The sequence below is a fragment of the Gobio gobio genome, assembly GCF_949357685.1.
Source record: "Gobio gobio genome assembly, chromosome: 24".
Classification (NCBI taxonomy): Eukaryota; Metazoa; Chordata; class Actinopteri; order Cypriniformes; family Gobionidae; genus Gobio; species Gobio gobio.
The window spans coordinates 11,040,533-11,062,991 of record NC_137120.1 but is presented as its reverse complement, the minus strand read 5'-3'; the positions used below and the strand labels follow the sequence as shown (position 1 = coordinate 11,062,991).

At 43.9% G+C, this 22,459-nt stretch overlaps 1 protein-coding gene across 1 annotated transcript; it reads left to right on the top strand.

Moving 5' to 3' along the window:
- Positions 1 to 261: 261 nt before the first annotated feature.
- LOC307120676 (uncharacterized protein) lies at positions 262 to 21,622 on the top strand. The gene is made up of 5 exons (XM_079807802.1): positions 262 to 389; positions 10,244 to 10,576; positions 14,199 to 14,528; positions 17,339 to 17,476; positions 19,449 to 21,622. Exons 1-5 carry the CDS (start codon positions 332 to 334, stop codon positions 19,451 to 19,453), a joined length of 864 nt encoding a protein of 287 aa, XP_079663928.1. The 5' UTR covers positions 262 to 331; the 3' UTR covers positions 19,454 to 21,622.
- Positions 21,623 to 22,459: the final 837 nt, after the last annotated feature.

Here is a 22,459-nt window from a genome sequence, read left to right as displayed (position 1 = left end):
TTAATATTGTTTTTACTGTATTTTAAATCAAATAAATTCCTTCTCCTTTCAAAAACATTTAAAAAATCTTAATTACTTCAAAATGTTATTGCTAGTGTGTAAAATAATGCATGTGAACTAACAGAAACTAGCAAACTTGAACAGTGCGTGTCGGAAATGGAATGCCTATCATTCCTTCAGTCGACCTTCTCGAAGGTGTGAAAAAACTCCGCTGCAGCAGGGGGGTTTCATGACACCGTAACAACATTTTACTTCACTTTCACTTCTTTATTTTACATGAAAGAAGAGGAAGAGAACATGCACATTTCATCAAATCTTTTCATGAGGAAACATGGGGAAAATTAACTTTATTTTTATTTTGATCTCAGCGTGTGTTTTGCTCAACCGTGGTAAGTCATTTATTTGTTATAATCTCTTTTTCGGTCAGTGATATAGGCCATAATCTATTATTATTAGTTGAGTTTTATTACTAATTCGGCATAAATTGATTTATTATTTTCATTTTGTATTTATCTCTTCCTCCTATGGAAAAGTTTGTACTGTAAGTAGATTTTATGTTTATTTTTACAGATTTTTTTGTATTTACAGAAACATGGTAACACTTTACAATACGGTTCATTACAGTCTAAAAAATGCTGTGTTAAAAACAACAATTTCTGGGTTATTTGGCAACCCAGTGCTGGGTAAATTTGGACAAAACACATGCCGAGTTAATTTCACACAGCTTGTTGGTTTTTATATATATATGTATATATATATATATATATATATATATATATATAGGACAGGAATTATTCATATACAATATTTGTATATTTGTATTCAATGGCAAGTCAAGTAAGTCTTTTACAGTCATAAAACACTCAAAAATCATTAAGTAGCCTAAATAGGACGTGACAGGAGCAGCAACAGCAGCCAATGAGAATCCATGGGAAGAAACCTGGTATCAGTAAGCAGTTTTTTAAATCATGCGTAATTTTAGTTCTGGCAGGTCACGTTAGTCAAGCTCACAGCTGATCACGTCTATAGGAAAACTATGCATACATGGGCTCCTTCAGTATCATCAGCTGCTATTGCGTTTCTCCGGAGCTAATTACCCTCCTCCATCCCCAGCTCCTCCACTCGTCAGTCAGGATTTGGCATTCTGATTCCCCCTGAATCAGATTAAATTCACGAATTAGGTTGTACATTTTAATATTGACATTAATGCTATCTGCAATATATTATGTTGGTTCTGTTCTGTTTACTCTAGGGGGGTTTATCCCTATTATTGCCCAGAACAGAAACCATACCGCCAATCTAAACTAAATGCTAATTGTCTATAATCTTTGACGATAGTGACAGAAATGACGTATATATTCATTTTTGAAAAGATTCAACCCGTCAAAGGACCACAGCCGTGCACTAGATCATCAACGCTATTATAGTCAGTGTATGGCAAGCCGTTTAAACTTTTATTCATTCCCAGGATATTAATTCTTGATATCAACAATTCAATTTTCACTAGTTAAAATGCTAATTCTTGATATCAACAATTCAATTCCTGATATCAACAATCAACATTTATGATATCAAGAATTTAATTTTAATGGCAGCCTATGGTGATATTTCACTAGTGAAAATACAATTACTGATATCAAGAATTAACATTTTAACTAGTGAAAATGTAATTGAACACAAAATGGCCATTGACAAATTAATTCAGTTTTAACTGGTTTGGCACCAACTAACAATGGATTGCATTGACCCAGCTGAGTTACAGAAAAACTACCCAGCACTGGGTAAAAATTGTAAGAATAACCCCAAATGACCCAGCAGGCTGAACCCAGCATTTGGGTTAAAAAAAATAACCCAGCTTTTTTTAGAGTGTAGTTAACAATAGTTGGCTTAATCTAAGCCCTGTCTATGAAACCTGGCCTTTAACCTGTTAATTCTCTATAAGAATTTATTTAGATGTATGACAGAAATAAAGTCAAACTGGTTAGTGATAAGTAAAGCTGGTAATGCTGTTTGTGGAGTTTTTTAATAAATTTATAATAAAATTTTTTAATAATTTTAATAAATAAGTTTCATTTTTGCAACATTATGTGTTTTGGTAAACAATTGCACGATTGCATGGAAAAACATTTGTGGTGACCAATTGATAGAATTTCTTTTTTGTTATAATAATTATTACAGCTTCATGCCGTTTAGCTTCAGAATTAGAACAAAAACAGGGGCCTATACCATGAAGCCGGTTTAGCTGGCTAGCCAGATATGTTTAAGCTTTGTTTGTATCAATCCTGGGTTTTAGGTACCATTAAAGTGGTTTGGCTTTTAGCAGTGTTTATATCCATAGTAACTTGCGCTCCATGGCTAAACTGCTCCAGGGCAGGTTATGTTCTGGATAAGACATCTCAAACTGAAATTGGACCAATCAGCTGTGAGCAAAGTGACACACCTCTGATGCAATAAAGTCACTCCCCCTTTTTCTACTCCAAATTAAAGGTCACTACATAGCAAATGGTTTTAAAAACTAAAGTGTCTGGCTTTTAACAATGCTTATTTATAATAGTAATTTTGAATGATTTAGATATCATTTATGTAATTTTTATACCCTTAATCAATTACACATGTATAATTTTAGTTAATCATTAATCGGCAGTTAAAATTAATATAAATAGCCTAATTAAATGTCATACAAATAAGCTTTAAAATCAATAAATAAAGATAAAAAAATGACTACATGTGAGCTTAAATGTTCAGTTCCCCTTCGAGGGAACTCGAACTGCGTCATTGTGACAATACTAAGGGGAACGCCCCTCGTGTAAAGCGTCTGAAGAATGAATGAAATCAGCCCAATCCTGATTGGTGTTGCGTGATGACGTAGTATGTGACGGCATACCAGGAAGATACAAAGAGACGTCTGAACACAACAGAGATAGCTTTTTGCTCTTCAGCGTTAGCGCTCTGTGTTGTCAGTCTTATTTGGTGTTGTTGTCTACCAACGTATATACGTAGCACGATATTCTACCCCCTGCCAGAGGTGTGGGATCTCTGGGTCTGGCCCCTGAGGGGGCCCAGTACCTAGGACAGGGCCTGTCGGTGGGTGTCGTATAGACCGTACTCAGCTCCAGAGCTCCTTCCACCAGGAGGTTGTACAGCCTTAAGTGGAATGTATTTTCCACTTGGTGTAGAGAGCGGGAGGTGAACCCAGTTATCAGCCCGGGGGCTTCAGTGCTGGAGTTCCTTCAAGACCGCTTCTCCGCCGGTCTTTCCCCGTCCACACTTAAGGTGTATGTGGCTGCCATTGGGGCTTTCCACGCACCTTTAGGTGATGGGCCATTGGGAAGGCACCATCTGGTTGTACGATTCCTCCGTGGGGCTCGGAGGATGAGGCCTGGGACCTGGCAGTGGTGCTTGGAGGGTTGGCTGAGGCCCCCTTTGAGGCGAGAATCCTGACCTCCAAGGTGGCCTTTCTCCTTGCCATCACTTCTCTGAGGAGAGTGGGGGACCTCCAGGCCGTGGCTATCACACCAACCTGCCTGGAGTTTGACCCTGGCGGGGTTAAGGCCATCTTGCATCCCAGTCCGGGCTATGTGCCCAAAGTGCCATCTAATGTTGCACGGTCAGTGGTTCTTCAGGCCTTCCATCCTCCACCTCACGTGACAGCGGAAGAGAGCAGACATCACCTCCTCTGCCCCTTGCGTGTATTGAGGATTTACCTGGATAGGTCTGCTCAGTGGAGAAAGTCAGACCAGTTGTTGGTGTGTTTTGGTTCACCCAAGAAGGGGCTGCCTGCTTCAAAACAGGCTATAGCCACGGCTTATCAGGTGCGCAATTTGCCTTCACCGTTAGCCGTGAGGGCTCATTCCACCAGAAGCATGGCCTCCTCGGTGGCCCTCCTTTCTGGAGCCTCTATGCAAGAGATCTGCGGCTGGGTGGGCCACTTTGCACACCTTCATTAGATACTACAGTCTGCATCTCCCTGAGACGCCTGGCACTAGAGTGCTCGCCCCCTACGTTGTGCCTTGTGCCAGCTTCACAATGGGTTGGGTATGATTGGTGCGGCATAGTGGGTACTCGTTCTCCAAAGTGTCTTCACGATGACACAGTTCGAGTTCCCTCGAAGGGGAACTTCTCGGGTTATGACTATAACCCTTGTTCCCCGAGAAGGGAACGAGACACTGCGTCTCGTGTCCACCCAATCAGACAGAGCACTCGCTTCATCGCAAGAATGCTATCTCTTTTGTGTTCAGACGTCTCTTTGTATCTTCCGGGTATGCCGTCACATACTACGTCATCACGCAACACCAATCAGGATTGGGCTGATTTAATTAATTCTTCAGACGCTTTACGCGAGGGGCGTTCCCCAAAGTGTTGTCACGATGACACAGTGTCTCGTTCCTTTCTCGGGGAACAAGGGTTATAGTCATAACCCGAGACGTTATCTCTATATATCAACGAAACTAACTTCATAACTTTTACTTAAGATTAGTTTTACTTACTAGTAGTAAGATTTTTATTCAAGTTGTCCTCTTTCATAGACGGCTCTTTTCTTCTTCCTGTGTAAATTTGTTTAAATTCTGAATATTTTGCAATCGTGTCATATTCTGCAGAAGAGAGAAGGAAATCTCACTGCTTCTCTGGCGAGAAGTGATAGACGCATGCATTCAAACGCTCCTGTGTGTATCTGTGTAAGCACTCTGTGAAAAGCATCATTGATGAATATTTACAAGATGTCGGTACTTTTGACAACACTTGTGTAGTGCCTATGGGTCTGAGGATATAGTGGAGCAAACTGCTACACAGCAGTTTGGGGTGGGTGAAGGAAGGATTATAATTGATTTTTATTGAGGAACAGAATTTTTTGAAGTGTGTTGGGGGTTAGACGATTCCTCTTCATGGACAAAACCTCTTCAGCCTTGGAAAAGATCCTTTCACATGGAACAGAGGATGCGGTTGAACATAAAAGTGCCAGTGCCAACTGGTTTAAGTGAGGATACTGATGCTTCTGTTGAGTCCAATATACTAGTGGATCCTCAGATCTTGTGAGAATTACTTCCGATAAATGCCGGTCCACTTCAACACTAGCATCTGTTGCACTTGAGCTCCTTCTACTGTAATCAACTGTGTTATCCAGCAGATGCCAAAGGACACCTAATAATAGAGGAAAACTCTATTAGAGAAAAACTATCTAACCTAAAAGTAATAATGTAGTATCCTGGGGTATAATGTAATAATATAAAGCCCTAACACATATGAACCACAATAATGACAATGACACAACTCTCTGACACACACTTCTACTACTCCTGACACTTCTCTGAAACGTCACAACAACCACAAGGAGGTGCAAGTTTCCAACCTGAAGCGACACTCAGACCGAACCGATGACGTATTCCACACAAACCGAGGCCTCGTTTGTCATTGGTCATATGATTTCTCCGTTAACAACACAAGCCTTGAATCGGGGCTTCATCTGGCATGCCCATTTATTCTCGACACAAGCTCAGATGCCTCGGTTCAACGTCACATCATTAATTCCAGTGGATCCTTGTTACAACAGGGAACTTAAATAAAAAAATGTTGAAAAAAAAAAGAAAGAAAACAAAACAAAATCTTGGTGTCGAGCTGTCTTCCTTGTCTCTCTCCTCTTTTTCATGTTTTTCTTTCCTTTTTTGGTATCCTGGTTTTGTCTGCACCATGTATTGCTATACCCGATGCCTGACGAGTCAGAACTGTCAAGCACTGCTTTTCTGAATAATCTACAAATGTCTTAAGAGGGGACACACACACGCACTTATGCACTTGACACAGAACATTCATTATAGCGTGCTTCTTAATAGATTATTGTACAAAAAGATCATTTAAATACCAAAATCATACAGGAAAGTATGGGGTTCCCATTCAGTCGGTCACTCTCGACACCACGTCGGAGTACCGACGAATAGGAATCTGGCTCGCGAGAGCCAATCTACTTCGAGTGTAACTAAATGAGCCAATGCACACTGGCATGCAATGATTGCACCAGGTGCTCATGCCACGCCGTGCGGGTATAAATGAGACACAGGTGTTTGCATCAAATCAACCTTTTGCTTCGGAGCCGAGTGGTACATGGTAACGCCAAGATATAAACGGAAGCCGCCTTTCGGAAGCTATCTCTTCTGTTGGTGTGATGCAGCGGGTCGTGTGGTTTTCGGATCATCTCTCTGTGTTGTTTGTTAGAGCAATCACAAAGGCTGTTCTCAAAGCTGGTTCGGTGCGAACGTCTGGAAAAGCTGTTCTTACGGCTTGTAAGAGAGTGCCTTCGTGTGAGAGAGCATGCACGTCAGGCTGCACCCACCCCCTGGCTGTGTCGCCGCGACCCCGCCCCCTGCGTGCTTCAGCACCAAGGAGAGCGTCCTTCTGAAAGAGCAAACAAAGATAGAGCTTGCGTCTTTTTCAAGATGACATTCTATCTGTGTGTTTCTGGATGCGGTGGTTACCTGTCAACGAGGGATGGTCACCAGCGCTGTATCTCGTGTTTGGGCGTTCAGCACGCTGAGGCAGCGCTGGTGGATGACTCATGTTCTCACTGCAGGAACATGACCATCTCGGAGTTGCGGTCTATACTCCATCTCGCAAGGGGTGGAGTCCCCGTGCCTCTGCCTCAATCTAACCCTCCACAGAGGGTTACTTCAGGCAGTAGCGCAGGGGATTTGAGGGTTACGGTGAGCGCGCTTCCCCCAAGGAAACAACAACCCTCATCCCTCTCGCACTCCGCAGCCAGTAGAGCTGCCGTTGGAACGCGGTGGGCCATTAATGAGGTGTGCGAGGACCAGATGTCCATCGCTGCATCGGAGGGAGGGTCAGATATTTCGGGACATGACGTGTCGGCGCAGGGGACTCCTTCGGGAAGATTCGCTGTGCTCGATACTGATCCAGAAATGATGGCCATGCTTTCCCAGGCCGCAAAGAGAGTTGGGCTCGTGTGAAACCCTCCACTGTGTCCCGAACCCTCAAGGTTGGACGATTGGTTTCTCGGGGTGGCCCGTGCTGGTTCTCAGCGCCCCACCCCAGTTCCTTTCTTCCCGGAGGTGCACGAGGAGGTGCACCTCAGCAGTACCCAAATTTTCAATAAAATAGCAATATCAGTCGGTCAAACGCCGGCCAGACTCATCCTCCCCCTTCGCCAGCAGGCAGCAGTGGACGACCTTCTCACGTTCCTCCTGCCCACCTGTGGAATCAGGTAAGTGTTGCACAGCACACTCACACCTCACTGCGGGCCGCCTCCACGAGACAGCCGCCCCAGCCCGGTACCTGCATTCCACCTCGCTGCCCCACGGTGGGTACGCCGGTGGTCCCTCTGGTCCCGCTTGACGTAGGCCGTTTCTGTGATTTGCGTTCGAGGGTCGAGCATATCAGTGCAGAGTTCTGCCCTTCGGGTTGTCCCTGTCCCCCTGTGTCTTCACAAAAGTCACGGAGGGGGCCCTTGTGCCCATGAGAGAACAGGGCGTTCGCATCCACAACTATCTCGACGACTGGCTCATTCTAGCACAGTCCAGGGATCAGTTGTGCGAACACAGGGACCTGGTGCTCAGACACCTCAGCTAGTTGGGTCTTCGGGTCAACTGGGAAAAGAGCAAACTCGCCCCCGTGCAGAGGATCTCTTTTCTCGGTATGGAGTTGGATTCGGTCAAACGGACAGTGCGCCTCACGGAGGAGCATGTCCAGTCGATGCTGAACTGCCTGAACACATTTCAAGGCAGGATGGCTGTTCCACTGAAACAGTTTCAGAGGCTCCTGGGGCATATGGCAGCCGCTGCGACAGTAACACCGCTCTGCCTGCTTCATATGAGACCGCTTCAGCATTGGCTACACGGCCGACTCCCGAGGTGGGCATGGCAACGCGGCACTCACCGGGTGAGCATCACACCAGCCTGCAGGCCAGTCCTTCAGTCCATGGTCAGACCCCTTGTTCCTTCGGGCCGGAGTTCCCCTGGAACAGGTGTCCAGGCACGCTGTGGTTTTCACGAATGCCTCTGCCATGGGCTGGGGAGCCACGTACAATGGGCATGCAGTGTCAGGGGTTTGGACGGGCACAGACGGGCACACCTACATTGGCATATCAATTGCCTCGAGTTGCTAGCAGTGCATCTTGCTCTGAGCCGCCTCAAAGCGCGGTTACGGGGCAAAGATGTACTGGTCCGCACGGACAACACTGCGACCGTTGCGTATATCAACCGACAAGGTGGTCTGCGTCCCCATCGCATGTCGCAACTCACCCGCCATCTCCTCCTCTGGAGTCAGAAGTGTCTGAGGTCGCTCCGGGCCATTCATGTCCCTGGTGTGCACAACCGTGTGGCCGACGAGCTTTCACGAGCTGCGCTCCCAGGCGAGTGGCGACTCCACCCCTAGGTGGTTCGCTGATTTGGAGACAGTTCGGGGTGGTACAGGTTGACCTGTTTGCCTCCCCAGAAACGTCCAAATGCCAGTGGATCTATTCGCTGACCGAGGGTACACTCGGCACGGATGCCCTTGCGCACAGCTGGCCCCAGGGGCTGCGCAAATATGCGTTTCCCCCAGTGAGCCTACTTGCACAGACTCTGTGCAAGGTCAGGGAGGACGAGGAGCAGGTCCTGCTGGTGGCCCCATAGTGGCCCAACCGGACCTGGTTCCCAGAACTTATGCTCCTCGCGACAGCCCCTCCTTGGCCGATTCCTCTGAGGAAGGACCATCTGACTCAGAGACGGGGCACCCTTTGGCTGCCGCGTCCAGACCTGTGGAAGCTTCATGTCTGGCCCCTTGACAGGACGCGGCGGTTCTTGGTGACTTACCCCAAGAGGTAGTTAACACCATCACTTCGGCACGAGCACCGTCTACAAGACAGGCTTACGTCTTGAAGTGGAACCTGTTTGTCCAGTGGTGTTCTTTTCGCCAAGAAGACCCCCGAAGATGTTCGATCGCGTCTGTGCTTTCCTTCCTGCAACAGGGGTTGGAGCGTTGGCTGTCGCCCTGCACCCTCAAGGTTTATGTTGCTGCAATATCCGCCAATCACGACCATGTAGAAGGCAAGACGGTTGGGAAGCACGACCTGGTCGTCAGGTTCCTTAGGGGGGCGAGAGATGGTTAAATCCTCCTCGCCCTCTCTCCATACCCTCTTGGGATCTTGCTCTGGTGCTCTGAGCACTTCAGAATTCCCCATTTGAGCCTTTGCAGTCAGCAGAGCTAAAGATTCTGTCTATGAAGACTTTGCTGTTGGCTGCATTGGCCTCCATCAAGAGGGTAGGGGACCTGCAGGCATTTTCGGTCGACTAATCGTGCCTAGAGTTCGGGCCGGGTGATACCCACGTGGTGCTGAGACCCCGGCCTGGCTATGTGCCCAAAGTTCCTACCACTCCTACCACCTACCAGGTGGTGAACCTGCAAGCGCTGCCCCCGGAGGAGGCAGACCCAGCCCTAGCTTTGCTCTGTCCCGTCCGCGCTCTGCGGATTTACGTGGATAGAACTCAAAGCTTCAGAACCTCAGATCAGCTCTTTGTCTGTCACGGAGGCCAGCAGAAGGGAAAGGCTGTCTCCAAGCAGAGGATGGCCCACTGGATAGTGGATGCCATCACCTTGGCTTACCAAGCACAAGGTGTGCCCTGTCCGCTCAGGGTGCGAGCACACTCTACTAGAAGTGTTGCATCCTCCTGGGCGCTGGCACGTGGCGCCTCGCTGTCAGACATCTGTAGAGCTGCAGGCTGGGCGACACCCAACACGTTCGCTAAATTCTTTAGCCTACGTGTAGAGCCGGTCTCCTCCTGTGTTCTCACCTCAAACGGGTAGAAGCACTGAGAGGCCCCGGCTCTTGTCGGCTTGCTGCGCTCCGGCACTCTTATTCTCCAGAAGCAAACACTGTGAGTCTTCCATCACCCTCTGTGCCGGACGTGGCGGAACGTCTGGCATCAGGCCCCTTGCCGCGGAATCCTTGAGAACCGGTATTGGGCTCGGGTTATGTGAGTGACCCTGCGGGGATCCCATATATCTTTCCACGGTCGCTCCTACAGGAAGCTTGTGTCTTTCCCTTGGGAGAGCCTTCCCGTCAGTGGGACTGAGCCCCCTCCTCCAGGTCAGGAATATATTGTGTTTTGAATCTGCACCATGAATCACTTTATATCTCACTACCCATACAATCCTTATGGATCTGCATACATTTAAAAAAAAATTCACAGCACTTTCCTGTTGTTTTGTTTCAGTGTGCCAAACATGATTTATAATTAACTGTTCATTTCTTCTTCAGGTGTGTCTGATGTTTATACAGACAGAGTAACAGTATCAGTGATCGAGGGAGATTCAGTCACTCTACACACTGATGTTAAAACCAACCAACAAGACAGAATTAAATGGTATTTTAATGCCATTCGCATCGCTCAAATCAATGGAAATAAAAGTAAGATCTGTACAGATGTTCAGTGTAATGAAGGTACTGAGAGATTCAGAGACAGACTGAAGCTGGATCATCAGACTGGATCTCTGACCATCACAAACATCAACACCACAGACACTGGACTTTATAAACTACAGATCATCAGCAGTGAAAGCAATGATAAGACCTTCAGTGTTTCTGTCAGTGGTGAGTCATTTACAGAATGTTTAAAATATGAAATGCTTTCAAAAATAGTTTGAAAATTCTAGGTGCTCTGCTGAAAACACTTAGCTCTGGGAGCTGAAGAGCACTTTGGCAGTGCAGCATTTTTTTGTTCAGTTGTGATGACACGCAATATCGGTGGAAGTGTTACTAGTATCTCATTTCATATAAAAATGTCAATACAATGTAAATGATCTGGTTTTTGTTTTAAATTATTTTGTTCCGTTATTATATCCTCCATGATGGGGCAGTCAGGAGGTTTGTGGGGATTCCCCAGGTGGAGTGTGCAGTTGCAGTGGAGTCATCCGCGACTCCTGTCGAGCACCTGTGAGACCACAGCAGCTCTCGCTGCTGAGGCTTACAGTGCTGCTGGACAGGCTGCCTCTGCCCTGTGTGCAATGGCACCCTGCAGGTCTACTAAGCCAAAGCACTCAGAATGCACTAGAGTAGCTCTGAGCTAGGGTTGATGCAGGAACTGCATTCAGTGATGGACCTCGCCCTCCGGGCGATGCAATTCAGACCCTTGGCCAGATGATGTCCACCTTGGTGGTCCAGAAGCGCCATCTCTGGTTACCCTGCAGAGGTGCGAGATGTTGATGAAGTGCACTTCCTTCATGCTCCCATCCTGCAAGGTGGCCTCTTTGGCAACACTGTCGAGGACTATACCCAGTAGTTCTTGGCAGTCCAGTAGAAAAAAATTCTGTCCCCGATGCTCTGCTACGAGATGGTCACAAGCTGCCCCTCAGTCTATTCATCGCCAAGGGCATCTGTACCCCGTGAAGAAAAGAAATGCCCCGCTGCCCCACCACACTACTACCCTGCAGAGGTGCGAGATGTTGACGAAGTGCACTTCCTTCATGCTTCCATCCTGCAAGGTGGCCTCTTTGGCAACACTGTCGAGGACTATACCCAGTAGTTCTTGGCAGTCCAGTAGAAAAAAAGCCTGTCCCCGATGCTCTGCTACGAGACGGTCACAAGCTGCCCCTCAGTCTATTCATCGCCAAGGACATCTGTACCCCGTGAAGAAAAGAAATGCCCCGCTGCCCCACCACACTACTACGTCTCTGGTCCCGCTTGTTCGGTGTCCGGGAGCCTGGCTAGCGCTTCCCAGCCGCTGGCACATTCGAACGATGAGACTCAGCTATGCAATTCAGTTCGCCCGGTGTCTCCCCAGGTTCAGTAGCATCCATTTCACCTCAGTGACGAATGTAGAGGCCCCTGTCCTATATGCGGAGATTGCAGTCCTTGCATACCAGTACAATGTCTTTACAGCTTTACGAAGGTTGTGGAGGCCACCCTTATCCCTCTACGGCAGGGGTCTCAAACTCATTTTACCCGGCCCGCTGGAGGTAGACTCTGGGTCAGGCTGGGCCGCGTCAAGTATTACACATAAAAATTGTTTCAAGTATTCCAAAAAAAAAGGAGCACAATTCTCAATCTTTATTATTAACAGTTCTTCAACATGAATGTTTCTTCTGAACATGAACGGTTCCTCTAAATTTTAACTTTCCTTCTGAACATGAACGGTTCTTCAGAACATAGGCTTCTCTTGCCTACTCTATTTTTTTAAATATTGCCTATAGAAATTAAATCATGTAAAATGAAATAATGAATTTTAATATTTTAATATTTTAATTTTATTTTAAATAATAGACTAATTCAAAGCAAGGCTGTAACCAGGTCAAACAGAACAGTGAACGAAATTCTAGGTCTAATTCTAGTTGGGAAATACTCTTTTTGGGACTATTTGTAAACAATATTTGCATTAATTTGCATCAAATATATTATTAGTCCCGATATTCTTAGCATGAGTGAATAAATATATAGATCCGCGATCAACTTTCGAATTCTCTAGAGGTCTGGTGGTAGAATTTTTGTCAACCGTGTCAAAGATCAATGATTGTTGAGGTTAGGGTTAGGGTTAGGGTTAGGGTCGAGACCTCAATGATTGTATATTAAGAGCATGGACACGTTTATGTGCATTTTGTTTTGTGATTTCACCGGAAAGAATAGTCTCTCTCAGTAACGGCATTAAGCGATAGATTGATGCGCTCGTCTGTGTGTGAAGACTGTACAGTGTGCACGAGCCAAAAGAGAACGTAAACCTTGATTTGTTTGGCCATCTCAATCATTTTGACATTGACCAGCGCTGTTCGATTTTTTTACAGTCTATGGTTAGACCACATTAGTTTCGACTGTCTGATCAGCTTCGTTCGTCTGTTCCTGTCAATCACGCGGTGTCAACCAATTATACTGCATGAGGGAGGGGCGAGCCAACTCTCTCTCACACACACACACACACACACACACACACAAAGGAGGCAGCAAGCGTGGCAAGTGCTGCACACGTAACGACTCAGCAAAAAGGTGCTTTTCAGAACAACGCGTGGGCCGCACTAACACTAAACTTTGATGTCAAGTAGGGGGCCACAAAATATCATCCTGCGGGCCTCAAGTGGCCCGCGAGTTTGAGACCCCTGCTCTACGGGAAGTGGGTGTTTGCATCCTGAAAGCATCTCGATGTCTGGCTCATTCAGGCCCACTTGTGAGATCAGTTGGGGCGAACACAAGGACCTGGCGCTCAGTCACCTCAGCTATCTGGGGCTTCAGATCAACTGGGAAAACAGTGAACTCTCCCGTGCAAATGATCTCTTTTGACGGTATGGAGTTGGACTCTGTCAACATGACGGCTCATCTCACGAACAAGCGTCCTCAGTCAGTGCTGAACAGCTTCAATTCATTCAAGGGCATGACAACAGTTCCACTGAAAAGTTTCCAGAGGCTCCTGGGGCATATGGCATCCGCAGACACAGTCACACCGATTGAGACCGCTTCAGCACTGGTTACATGACAGAGTCCCGAGATGGCCATGGCACTGTCAGACCTTGCAGGCATGTTGTTGTCTCAACAGATGCCTCCACCACCAGCTGGGGTACAATGGGCATGCTGCCTCGGTCTCCTAGACAGGACCTCAACTGCAGTGGCATATCAATTGCCTCCTGAGCATTGGCACAAGGCACTATGCAGGCAGACATTTGCAGAGCTGCTGGCTGAGTGACACCTGAAACATTTGTGAGATTCTATAATCTCCGAGCAGAGACTGTTTCTTCCCATATGTTGTCTACAAGCATGTGATGTATGGAGAGGCTGGCTCAGTATACCGCTTGCAGCACCATTCCCTAGGACTCATTTGTGCTCTATTCACTCCTCAGGTGAGTTCCCCAGCTGGTGAACACTGGCAAAGGCGTCTGACATCAGGTCTAGTGCTTGTGTGCATGCATGGTTCGTCAGCCCCTGTGCTAGGCTCGGTGCCCGTATGTTGTGATTGAATGGGTTGAATTTGAACTTGAATGGTTGAGTACTGTACTCTTCCTTGCAGCACGTCTCTGTACCCTTACATTAGTAACCTAGATGCTTCGGGGAATGGGGGTTACATTTGTAACCTTGTGGTTACCTTGTTTTTTTTAACCACAATTGTTTAGCAATTTTGCAGTTAATCTTGTTTTGAGTGAATTTCTCAAAATCTTTGAAATTAATATGTATATTAATTTTGACAGTTTATTCAACCAGGAAGATCCTTCAGCCTGCTGTTTATTTGTGTTTTCAGGTGTTCCTGATGCAGAGATGAAGAAAATGAAGACAAGGTCGGTGAAGGAGGGAGAATCTGTCACTTTTGATCCCGGTGAAATAAAAAAACCAAATTATGTGATAATGTGGTATTTTAATGATACTTGTATTGCAAAAATCACTGGAGATCTCAGTTATAACTGTAAAGACGTTCAGTGTCCTGAGAGATTCAGAGAGAGACTGAAGCTGGATCGTCAGACTGGATCTCTGACCATCACAAACATAACAAACACAGACACTGGACTCTATAAACTACTGATCAACAGAGACAGATTCAGCATAACAAAGAGCTTCGATGTTGCTCTTAATGGTGAGTATAATTTAGTTATTAATGGCTTTAATTATAAAGTTTTTCTACTGGTACCATCAGGTCAGTGCCTCTCTTCGGATTGTATTAACACTTTCACTGACTAGCAATGATTTGTGTTGGGGAAAAAGTAGGCCTATATTTATATATTTTTCCATTAACATTAACCTAAATGTATCTCCATGATGTCAAAAATATATGGCTTATTTTAAATATTATTTTCAAATCATGACTGGAGATTAATATTACAAGATGTAAAGTTCTGTAGCATTTTCTTTTTGTATTTTTGTCACTTTGCTGCCAAAACAGCCCTGCCCGTTGAGGCATGGACTCCACTAGACCCCTGAAGGTGTGCTGTGGTATCTCTGGCACCAAGATCTTAGCAGCAGATCCTTTAAGTCCAGTAAATTGTGAAGTGTGGCCTCCATGGATCTGACTTATTTGTTCAGCACATCCGACAGATGCTCGAATGGATTGAGATCTGGGGAATTTGGAGGCCAAGTCAACACCTCAAACGTTGTGCTCCTCAAAACATTCCTGAACCATTTTTGCTTTGTGGTGGTGCATTATCTGCTGAAAGAGCCAGGCACAGACACCAGGGAATACTGTTTCCATGAAAGGGTGTGCATGGTCTGCAACAATGCTTAGGTAGGTGGTACTTGTCAAAGTAACATCCACATGGATGGCAGGACCCAAGGTTTCCCAGCAGAACATTGCCCAAAGCATCACACTGCCTCCACCGGCTTGCCTTCTTCCCATAGTGCATCCTGGTGCCATGTGTTCCCCGGGTAAGCAATGCACACGCACCCGGCCATCCATGTGATGTAAAAGAAAATGTGTTTCATCAGACCAGGCCACCATCTTCCATTGCTCCATGGTCCATTTCTGATGCTTACATGCCACTATTGACGCTTTCGGGCAGTGGACAGGGGTCAGCATGGGCACCCTGACTGGTCTGCGGATATGCAGCCCCATACACAACAAACTGCGGTGCATTATGTATTCTCATTTCTATCAGAACCAGCATTACCTTCTTGAGCAATTTGAGCTACAGTAGCTTGTCTGTTTGATCGGACCACACGGGCCAGCTTTTGCTTCCCACGTGTATCAATGAGCCTTGGCCGCCCATGACCCTGTCGCTGGTTCATTTTCAGTTGTATGTGTAATTCCTATAAAATGATTTGAAAAATTCTTGATTTGGTCAGAAAGTGTAAGGACACTAAACCTCAGAACAATCACATTGATAACCAAATGACTAAATGACTAAATGACTACTTTTAATGTCTGAGCCAATAGCCTCGTGGGCAGTGATTCCTGATCCTGTCTCCCCTCTCTCTCCCACATCACATACTGTCCTTCAATAATTAAAAAAATGTATACTTTTAATAAACTCTAAACAACTAAAAAGACTACACAACAAACCATAACCTTTAATTCAAGACCTAGAACTGAGGGAACTGAAGGATTAAATACATGAGGAAGGTATCAAAAGAATTAGGAACAGGTGAGGACTAATTGGGCACTATGATAACAAATCAATGACAATGACAAAGACAAACTGAGACTAATGGGCCTTTACACAACACCATTTTCAACTAAAACCAGAAAACGTTTTATTCGTTTTGGCTGTTACACGTTTTGGGGGCCTGAAAATGCAAACTTGAGCCATTTTCACACCGGGTAGTTCTAGGAACTGTATATGAACTAGCCTCCAGGGTGGTTCCCCGAGAACTAAATGTTCCCATAGGAACCTTTTCCTGGTTGCATTCGCACCACCAGTAGGAACTCTATAGTGACGTAAGCCACGTTTGTTGTTGTGACTTTTATTTTGACGGAGCAGCAGACATTTATTTAGATGCCGATGAGAACGCCCGAGCACACAGCGCTCACATTTGTAGTGGTGTCCGAAACCATAGTGGACGTTATAGAGTGCATCCCACAATGCACGGCAAAAACGAGTGTACAGCCGATGTACGCACAACGGCTGTCCGAATTCACTCACTCGTTTTCATTCACTCCTTTTAAGTGAACTGTATTAGTAGACTAAAGTAAAGAAAAGTAATTGAGGGTTTAGGGGGCGATTTCAAATTGAGCCATAATCATGTTTCGCTTGGGTCCTTCAAAGTTGCGTTGGATTGCTCCTTAGCATAAAGGCTGAGATGTCCATCTATCACTGTTTTCCATGTCCGCAGAATTATTTGTAGAGTATATGCATACACTGTTCTTTTTAAAATGGTGGGTGCTGGTGTTTTGCGTGCGTTCGGCCAGTCAGCATACACTTACGTCACTGGTAGTTCCTATTGTGTTGAGTTAGACCCTGAAGCTAATTTAGTTCCCCCAAAAGCAGTTCGTAGAAACAATTAAATCAATGACGTCATGCACACGTGTTTTACGTGTTCAGTCTATAGGCGTGGTGTTTCTTTACAAAGTGACATCGTCATCTGCTGGCCTAGCAGCATAACAGCGTTTTTAACAGTTTTCTCAGATCCGTGTGAACGGGGATCGTTTTGACAACGTACCCTAAAACCAAACAAGACACTGAAGACTAAACATAACTGTGACTGTTTCCTCCATGGCCATTTATGTAGAGCTGTGCATTTTCTGACTGAGCGCTGTGCAGCATATTACTGATTGCACTGTATGCACTTTTTGCTTAATTTAATTTTAAATACATTTTAAATTTGTTACTGTTATTTTTGTATTGCTTGTATGCATCTTTTACAAGTATTGCCATTGTGTATGAATCTGTGAAATGTGGTATATTATATTATATATTGTTTGTCTTGTCTAAAGATTCCCTCTATTCACTACAGATTCACATGTAGAAACTCCAGCACCCTCGGGTGGTAAAGCAGAAAAACTTGTTCTCATATACTCACTGCTGCTTACCATGGTAGCTGCTGCTGCTGCTGGTGTGATTTACTCTAAGTCTAAACAAAAACGACTAAAGTGTAAGTATTTCATTTTGCATAATCATTTTTCAAACGTTGCATGCTTTGCAGCATTTTGTGCGATTTTATGTGTGTGATGTACACAAATAGATTGTATGTGTTATTGTCCCAGGGGGTCATAACCCCCGCCCCTCCATGTATTCTAATGGACGTGAGACAAACTAAACAATCAAATTACACATCATTTTTTCCCAAAGTTGGTTTCTGTTAGCCTAGAAATCTAGACGCACCCTAGCGGCAGAAAATGTATTTTGCCGCGAGTGTAGTCTAGCAACTCTCGGTAGACCTGAGAGCTGGAAAAAACGAACTCTGGTCAGGCCATTCACAGCGTGTGTAGAGTCGGTGGGCGGGCTTAACATAATGACGGCACGTCACTCCGTCACGGCTGAGTTGAGGAGGTTCTGCGTGCTACTCGTAAACAAAGAAGCTGACGAACAGCGGCCTTTTGAATTGGCTTTGGCCGCGACTCTGGACAACTTGGAGTTAAGCTTTTCTATGAGAAAAGAACAAAGAACCGCACTGACGTTATTCTTAAGAAAAGAAGATATGTACAAAATTTTGCCGACCGGATACGGCGAAAATCTATCAACTAACGTTAGCTCAGCTTCACCTTCTTCTTTGCTCTGGTTGGTTGTGGCGCTCATGGCGCTATCCAATTGCGTGCAGAGGGAATTTGAAAAACAACTGTTTATCCCGCCCCTCGGATTGAGCCCTATCAATGGTGAGTTTCCAGACCCAACATCTTGATGTGGGTCTGGCTTGTCAGGCTAGGTTTCTGTCATTTTAGGCAGTTTTTTTATCACGATGATTTCATTTCAAGTGTTCGTTTTTTAAATAGGTGCAGTTTTAGTTAGTTATTTGATGCTATAAAAACGGGGGGTGTGACGTCATGATTGACAGCTGAGATTGACGGCTTCTCTGAGTAAAGTTGTCACTGAGGCACCAACAGACTTTTTCGGGATTTTCGGGAGGAGATTGGAGCTTTAGCTTTGATTTCTACATTTCCATAACTGTTTATTTCACACCAACATAATGAATTGTTCTGCATCTGCGAGAGTGTGGGCGGGTTTTTGATATCACGGTTCTACTTCCTGCTCTCTGCTGCGCAGACTCGGTCCCAAATCTGAGACCTCAGCACTTGGTGCTCTATGCGCAGCGCGTGATGCGCGTGGTGGGAGCGACGGTACTGCTGTCAGTAATTCCTCACCCTCATGTCGTTCCAAACCCGTTCATTTTCTGAACACAAATGAAGACATTTTTGATGAAATCCGAGAGCTCTCTGACCCCTCCATAGACAGCAATTTAATAAACACTATCAAGGTCCAGAAAGATAAAGACATCATAACAATAGTCAATGGGACTCCAGTGGTTCAACCTTAATGTTATGAAGTGACGAGAATACAGTTTGTGCGCAAAAACAAACAAAAATATCGACTTTATTAAAAAATTCCATTTTGTCTCCTATGCAGTTTTTGCTGTAAATACAGTGCAGCTCCTGTATCATCATCACACGCATGCTTTGTGGTGCTCACGTGAACCGCATCGGCTGTACAACTCGAGAGCGCTGCACTGTTGCATAAACTGCGTAGGAGACTGAAACAGACAAAATTGTATTCTCGTCACTTCATAACATTGAGGTTAAACCACTGGACTATTTTAACTGGACTACCTTTCTGACCCTTGAAAGTGTTCATTAAGTTGCTGTCTATGGAGTGGTCAGAAAGCTCTCGGATTTCATTAAAAATAACTTAATTTGTGTTCTGAAGATGAACGAAGGTCTTACGGGTTTGGAACGACATGAGGGTGGGGAATTAATGACAGAATTTACATTTTTGTAATTTATCCTCATTTATCAGTCATTTCTCTGAGTAAACTCTTCACTGTTATTTGTGCAACACATTATACATTCAAAAGCACTGCTCCTTTTCTTATGTCTGTTTTCTATTTCACGGTCTTGTGTGTTTTCTTCTAGGTTAGGTAAGCTCCACCCACTGGCCCAACGGCGGAATCCAGCAGCGTGGTTGAAGGGATTCTGCGTGTCTTTTCTGGCGCTTCTGGAGAAAATCACTTTATTTTATTACAATGTGGGAATCCATTTTTTAACTCCATGAATAATTTAATCTGACTCCAATTGTATGTGACTTCATTAAATTTGTTACGTTTATAACTTAACAGCTGATCATAAGATTATTTGTGATTTAATTTAGATTGTTGATTTTTCTTAGTATCTCTTATTTATAAATATTTGTTCCACCATGAGGTCGCACAGAGACTTAATACTCGCGGAATTACATTAGCTCACGGACACAAATGAGCCAGTTCTGATATTACAGAGGAGGCAGAGCGAATAATTTAACTTGCCAGGTCGCACATGCTTACTCGTAACAAGTATAATATTAGTTTCCTATTAGTCGCGAAAGCTACAACTTGTTAATAACAGTGACAGTCAGAAATCGGATTCCCCCAAATGATGTGCTCCATGCTCCATTCATTGGGTCCTCGGTATGATCTGCCCTGACAGGATGATTTGAGGAAATAAGATTGGGCCTAGGTGAAATCCATTCTTACAGTTACACTGCAAACAGAAGAGCTAAATCAGAGGAGACAAGCATTATTTTGCTGAATAGCCTTTCATCAGCTTAAACATAATAAAAACATATTTGACCATAAGGTCAAATTCAACATTTCTCCATTCATGGCAGAAATCTGCAAGTTTACATTATTTTAGTGTATTTATTTTGCCTTTGGGTTAATTTATATTCTGATATCTGTAAATTATATGATGTATTACTGTAAATTATTGCACTTACATAAAATGTAATGACATGTAATGAATCTGATAATTTTGTTTTCTAACAGAATTTTGTTAAAGGTGCAATAGGTGATTCTCTACAAAACAGTTTTTTTTGTTATGCTGGTTGAAAGTCTCCTCATATCCTGATAGCAATCACTATGTTAAGTGGTCTAAATCTATTTTTATAAATATATATATATCGCCTGTGGAAGGCGTAGAACCATAAAATGTTCGTTCAGTCATTCTGTTTCTACTGTTACTTGTCTTGATTGCGGGTTTTCTTCTTTCCGCGCATGCGCAGATCCCTTCCTCCAAGACACATTTTATATGATATACTTTATTAATTTGTGTCAGAGAGTCATAAGTCAAATGTACTTGTCTGTTTGATGTCTAGGCTTAATATTTACTAGTAAAAATTGAGTATATTAGATTTTACTTAATATTCTAGTGCTAAACATTAATGTCAACCATTTTTAAAGACCAATAAGAAGTTGTTGTCCTGGTGAAACCTCCAAACATTTGGTATCTCTGTAAAGCTCCGAATGTGCTTTTTAAAGGACATCCAGACTGTGACATGTGACATGTATGATGTCAGAGAAATTCACTAAAATATAGTGTCCACTACAGTGGACAAAAGTCTATTCCTGGGTCCAGGAGGTTATTCTTAGCAAAAGATAATTTTATTTACTTAGCCATAAAATAATTTGTATTACAGTGTACTACACATGTTCATGTATATAATAATGTACTCATTTAGTGGCTGTGAAGTAATTAAGCACCTGCACTGTGAATTTTACAGATTTTTTAAAAATATGTATTGTGTACATGGACTTCACCAATTTATAGATCTCCATTTCAACTTAATTGAGTAATTTTATCATTATAATTATGCTGGTTTTCTTCTGCTATGATAAAGGTCAGTATCACACTGATTGAACAACATGGAAATATGAGATTTTTATTGTGCAAAAAAGATGTGGAACTATGTATTTTCATTGTAACTGGGCAAGGTCATCTGCGCTTACTTGAGTTTATTATCGTTCAAACTGTCATTTTCAATTACGTAAATATTGCTTTAAAAAAACGTCTGTTTCTTGTAATTTACATTATAATATCATAAGAGCATATGCACTGATCTGGTTTGACATCAGTTTGGTGACTATCATCATGTAAATATTTTGTCATGTCAGAGTTAAAAGGCTAATTTTGGCCATAGATGATTTTTATATAAATATTGTAGATAATCTGTGCATATGAATAGGTATTATTTTGTGAAGAAATCCTGTGCTTATTTATTTACTGAAAGATATGTTTATGTGATAAATGCCATTAAAAACATCTGATTCACTCATAACAGCTGGAATCTTTGAATGATGAATTCCTAGTTATGACACTAGATGGCGCTCTAATACAGTATGCACTGTTTGTATTATACACACTCTATATATTACAGCTTTTTACAATGGCTATGACCATTTTTTCAATACTTTTAACACATTTCCTAAACTCTTAACACAGTTAGCACAACATCTGTCTGTATAGGCTATACAATTAACACATTTATTGTTGCTTTTACACAAAATGCATACAGTTAACAAACATTTTAAATGCTTGAACTTCTTTTACACACAAGCTTAACCAAGACGAAAACAATGGATTTTACTGCCAAATTTACCAATGCTTTAACACTGTATGTCAGAACAGATGGCACCTTGTTCTAAACCCTAACCTTATAGGCTAAAGTCAAGGTAAACAGCTGTTTATATTGAGAATTGAAACACAAATATTTCCCCTGTATTTTATTCCATTGGTACTGATAAACAGCTGATTGAATGTGTGCAAATATATATATCACAGCTGATTCCCATCTAGGAATTGTTCAGGTGTCGATGTTCTTTCAATCACATGACCATAAAAGAGGGCCTATTTGGGCTGATCTTGTGTGAAAAAGGAACAATATAGAGCAACACAAAGAAAGTCAGAAAAAGGCCTGCATGAGGGAGAGGGAGATGAGTACCAGGACAAGGGAGAGGAGTGGGACAAGGGCAAGGGAGAGGAATGCCTGGACAAGGGCAAGGGAGAGGAATGCCTGGACAAGGGCAAGGGAGAGGAATGCCTGGACAAGGGCAAGGTAGAGATTGAGGAGTTAGAATCAGGCATGTGATTGGCCAAGGACAAAAAAGCAGGAA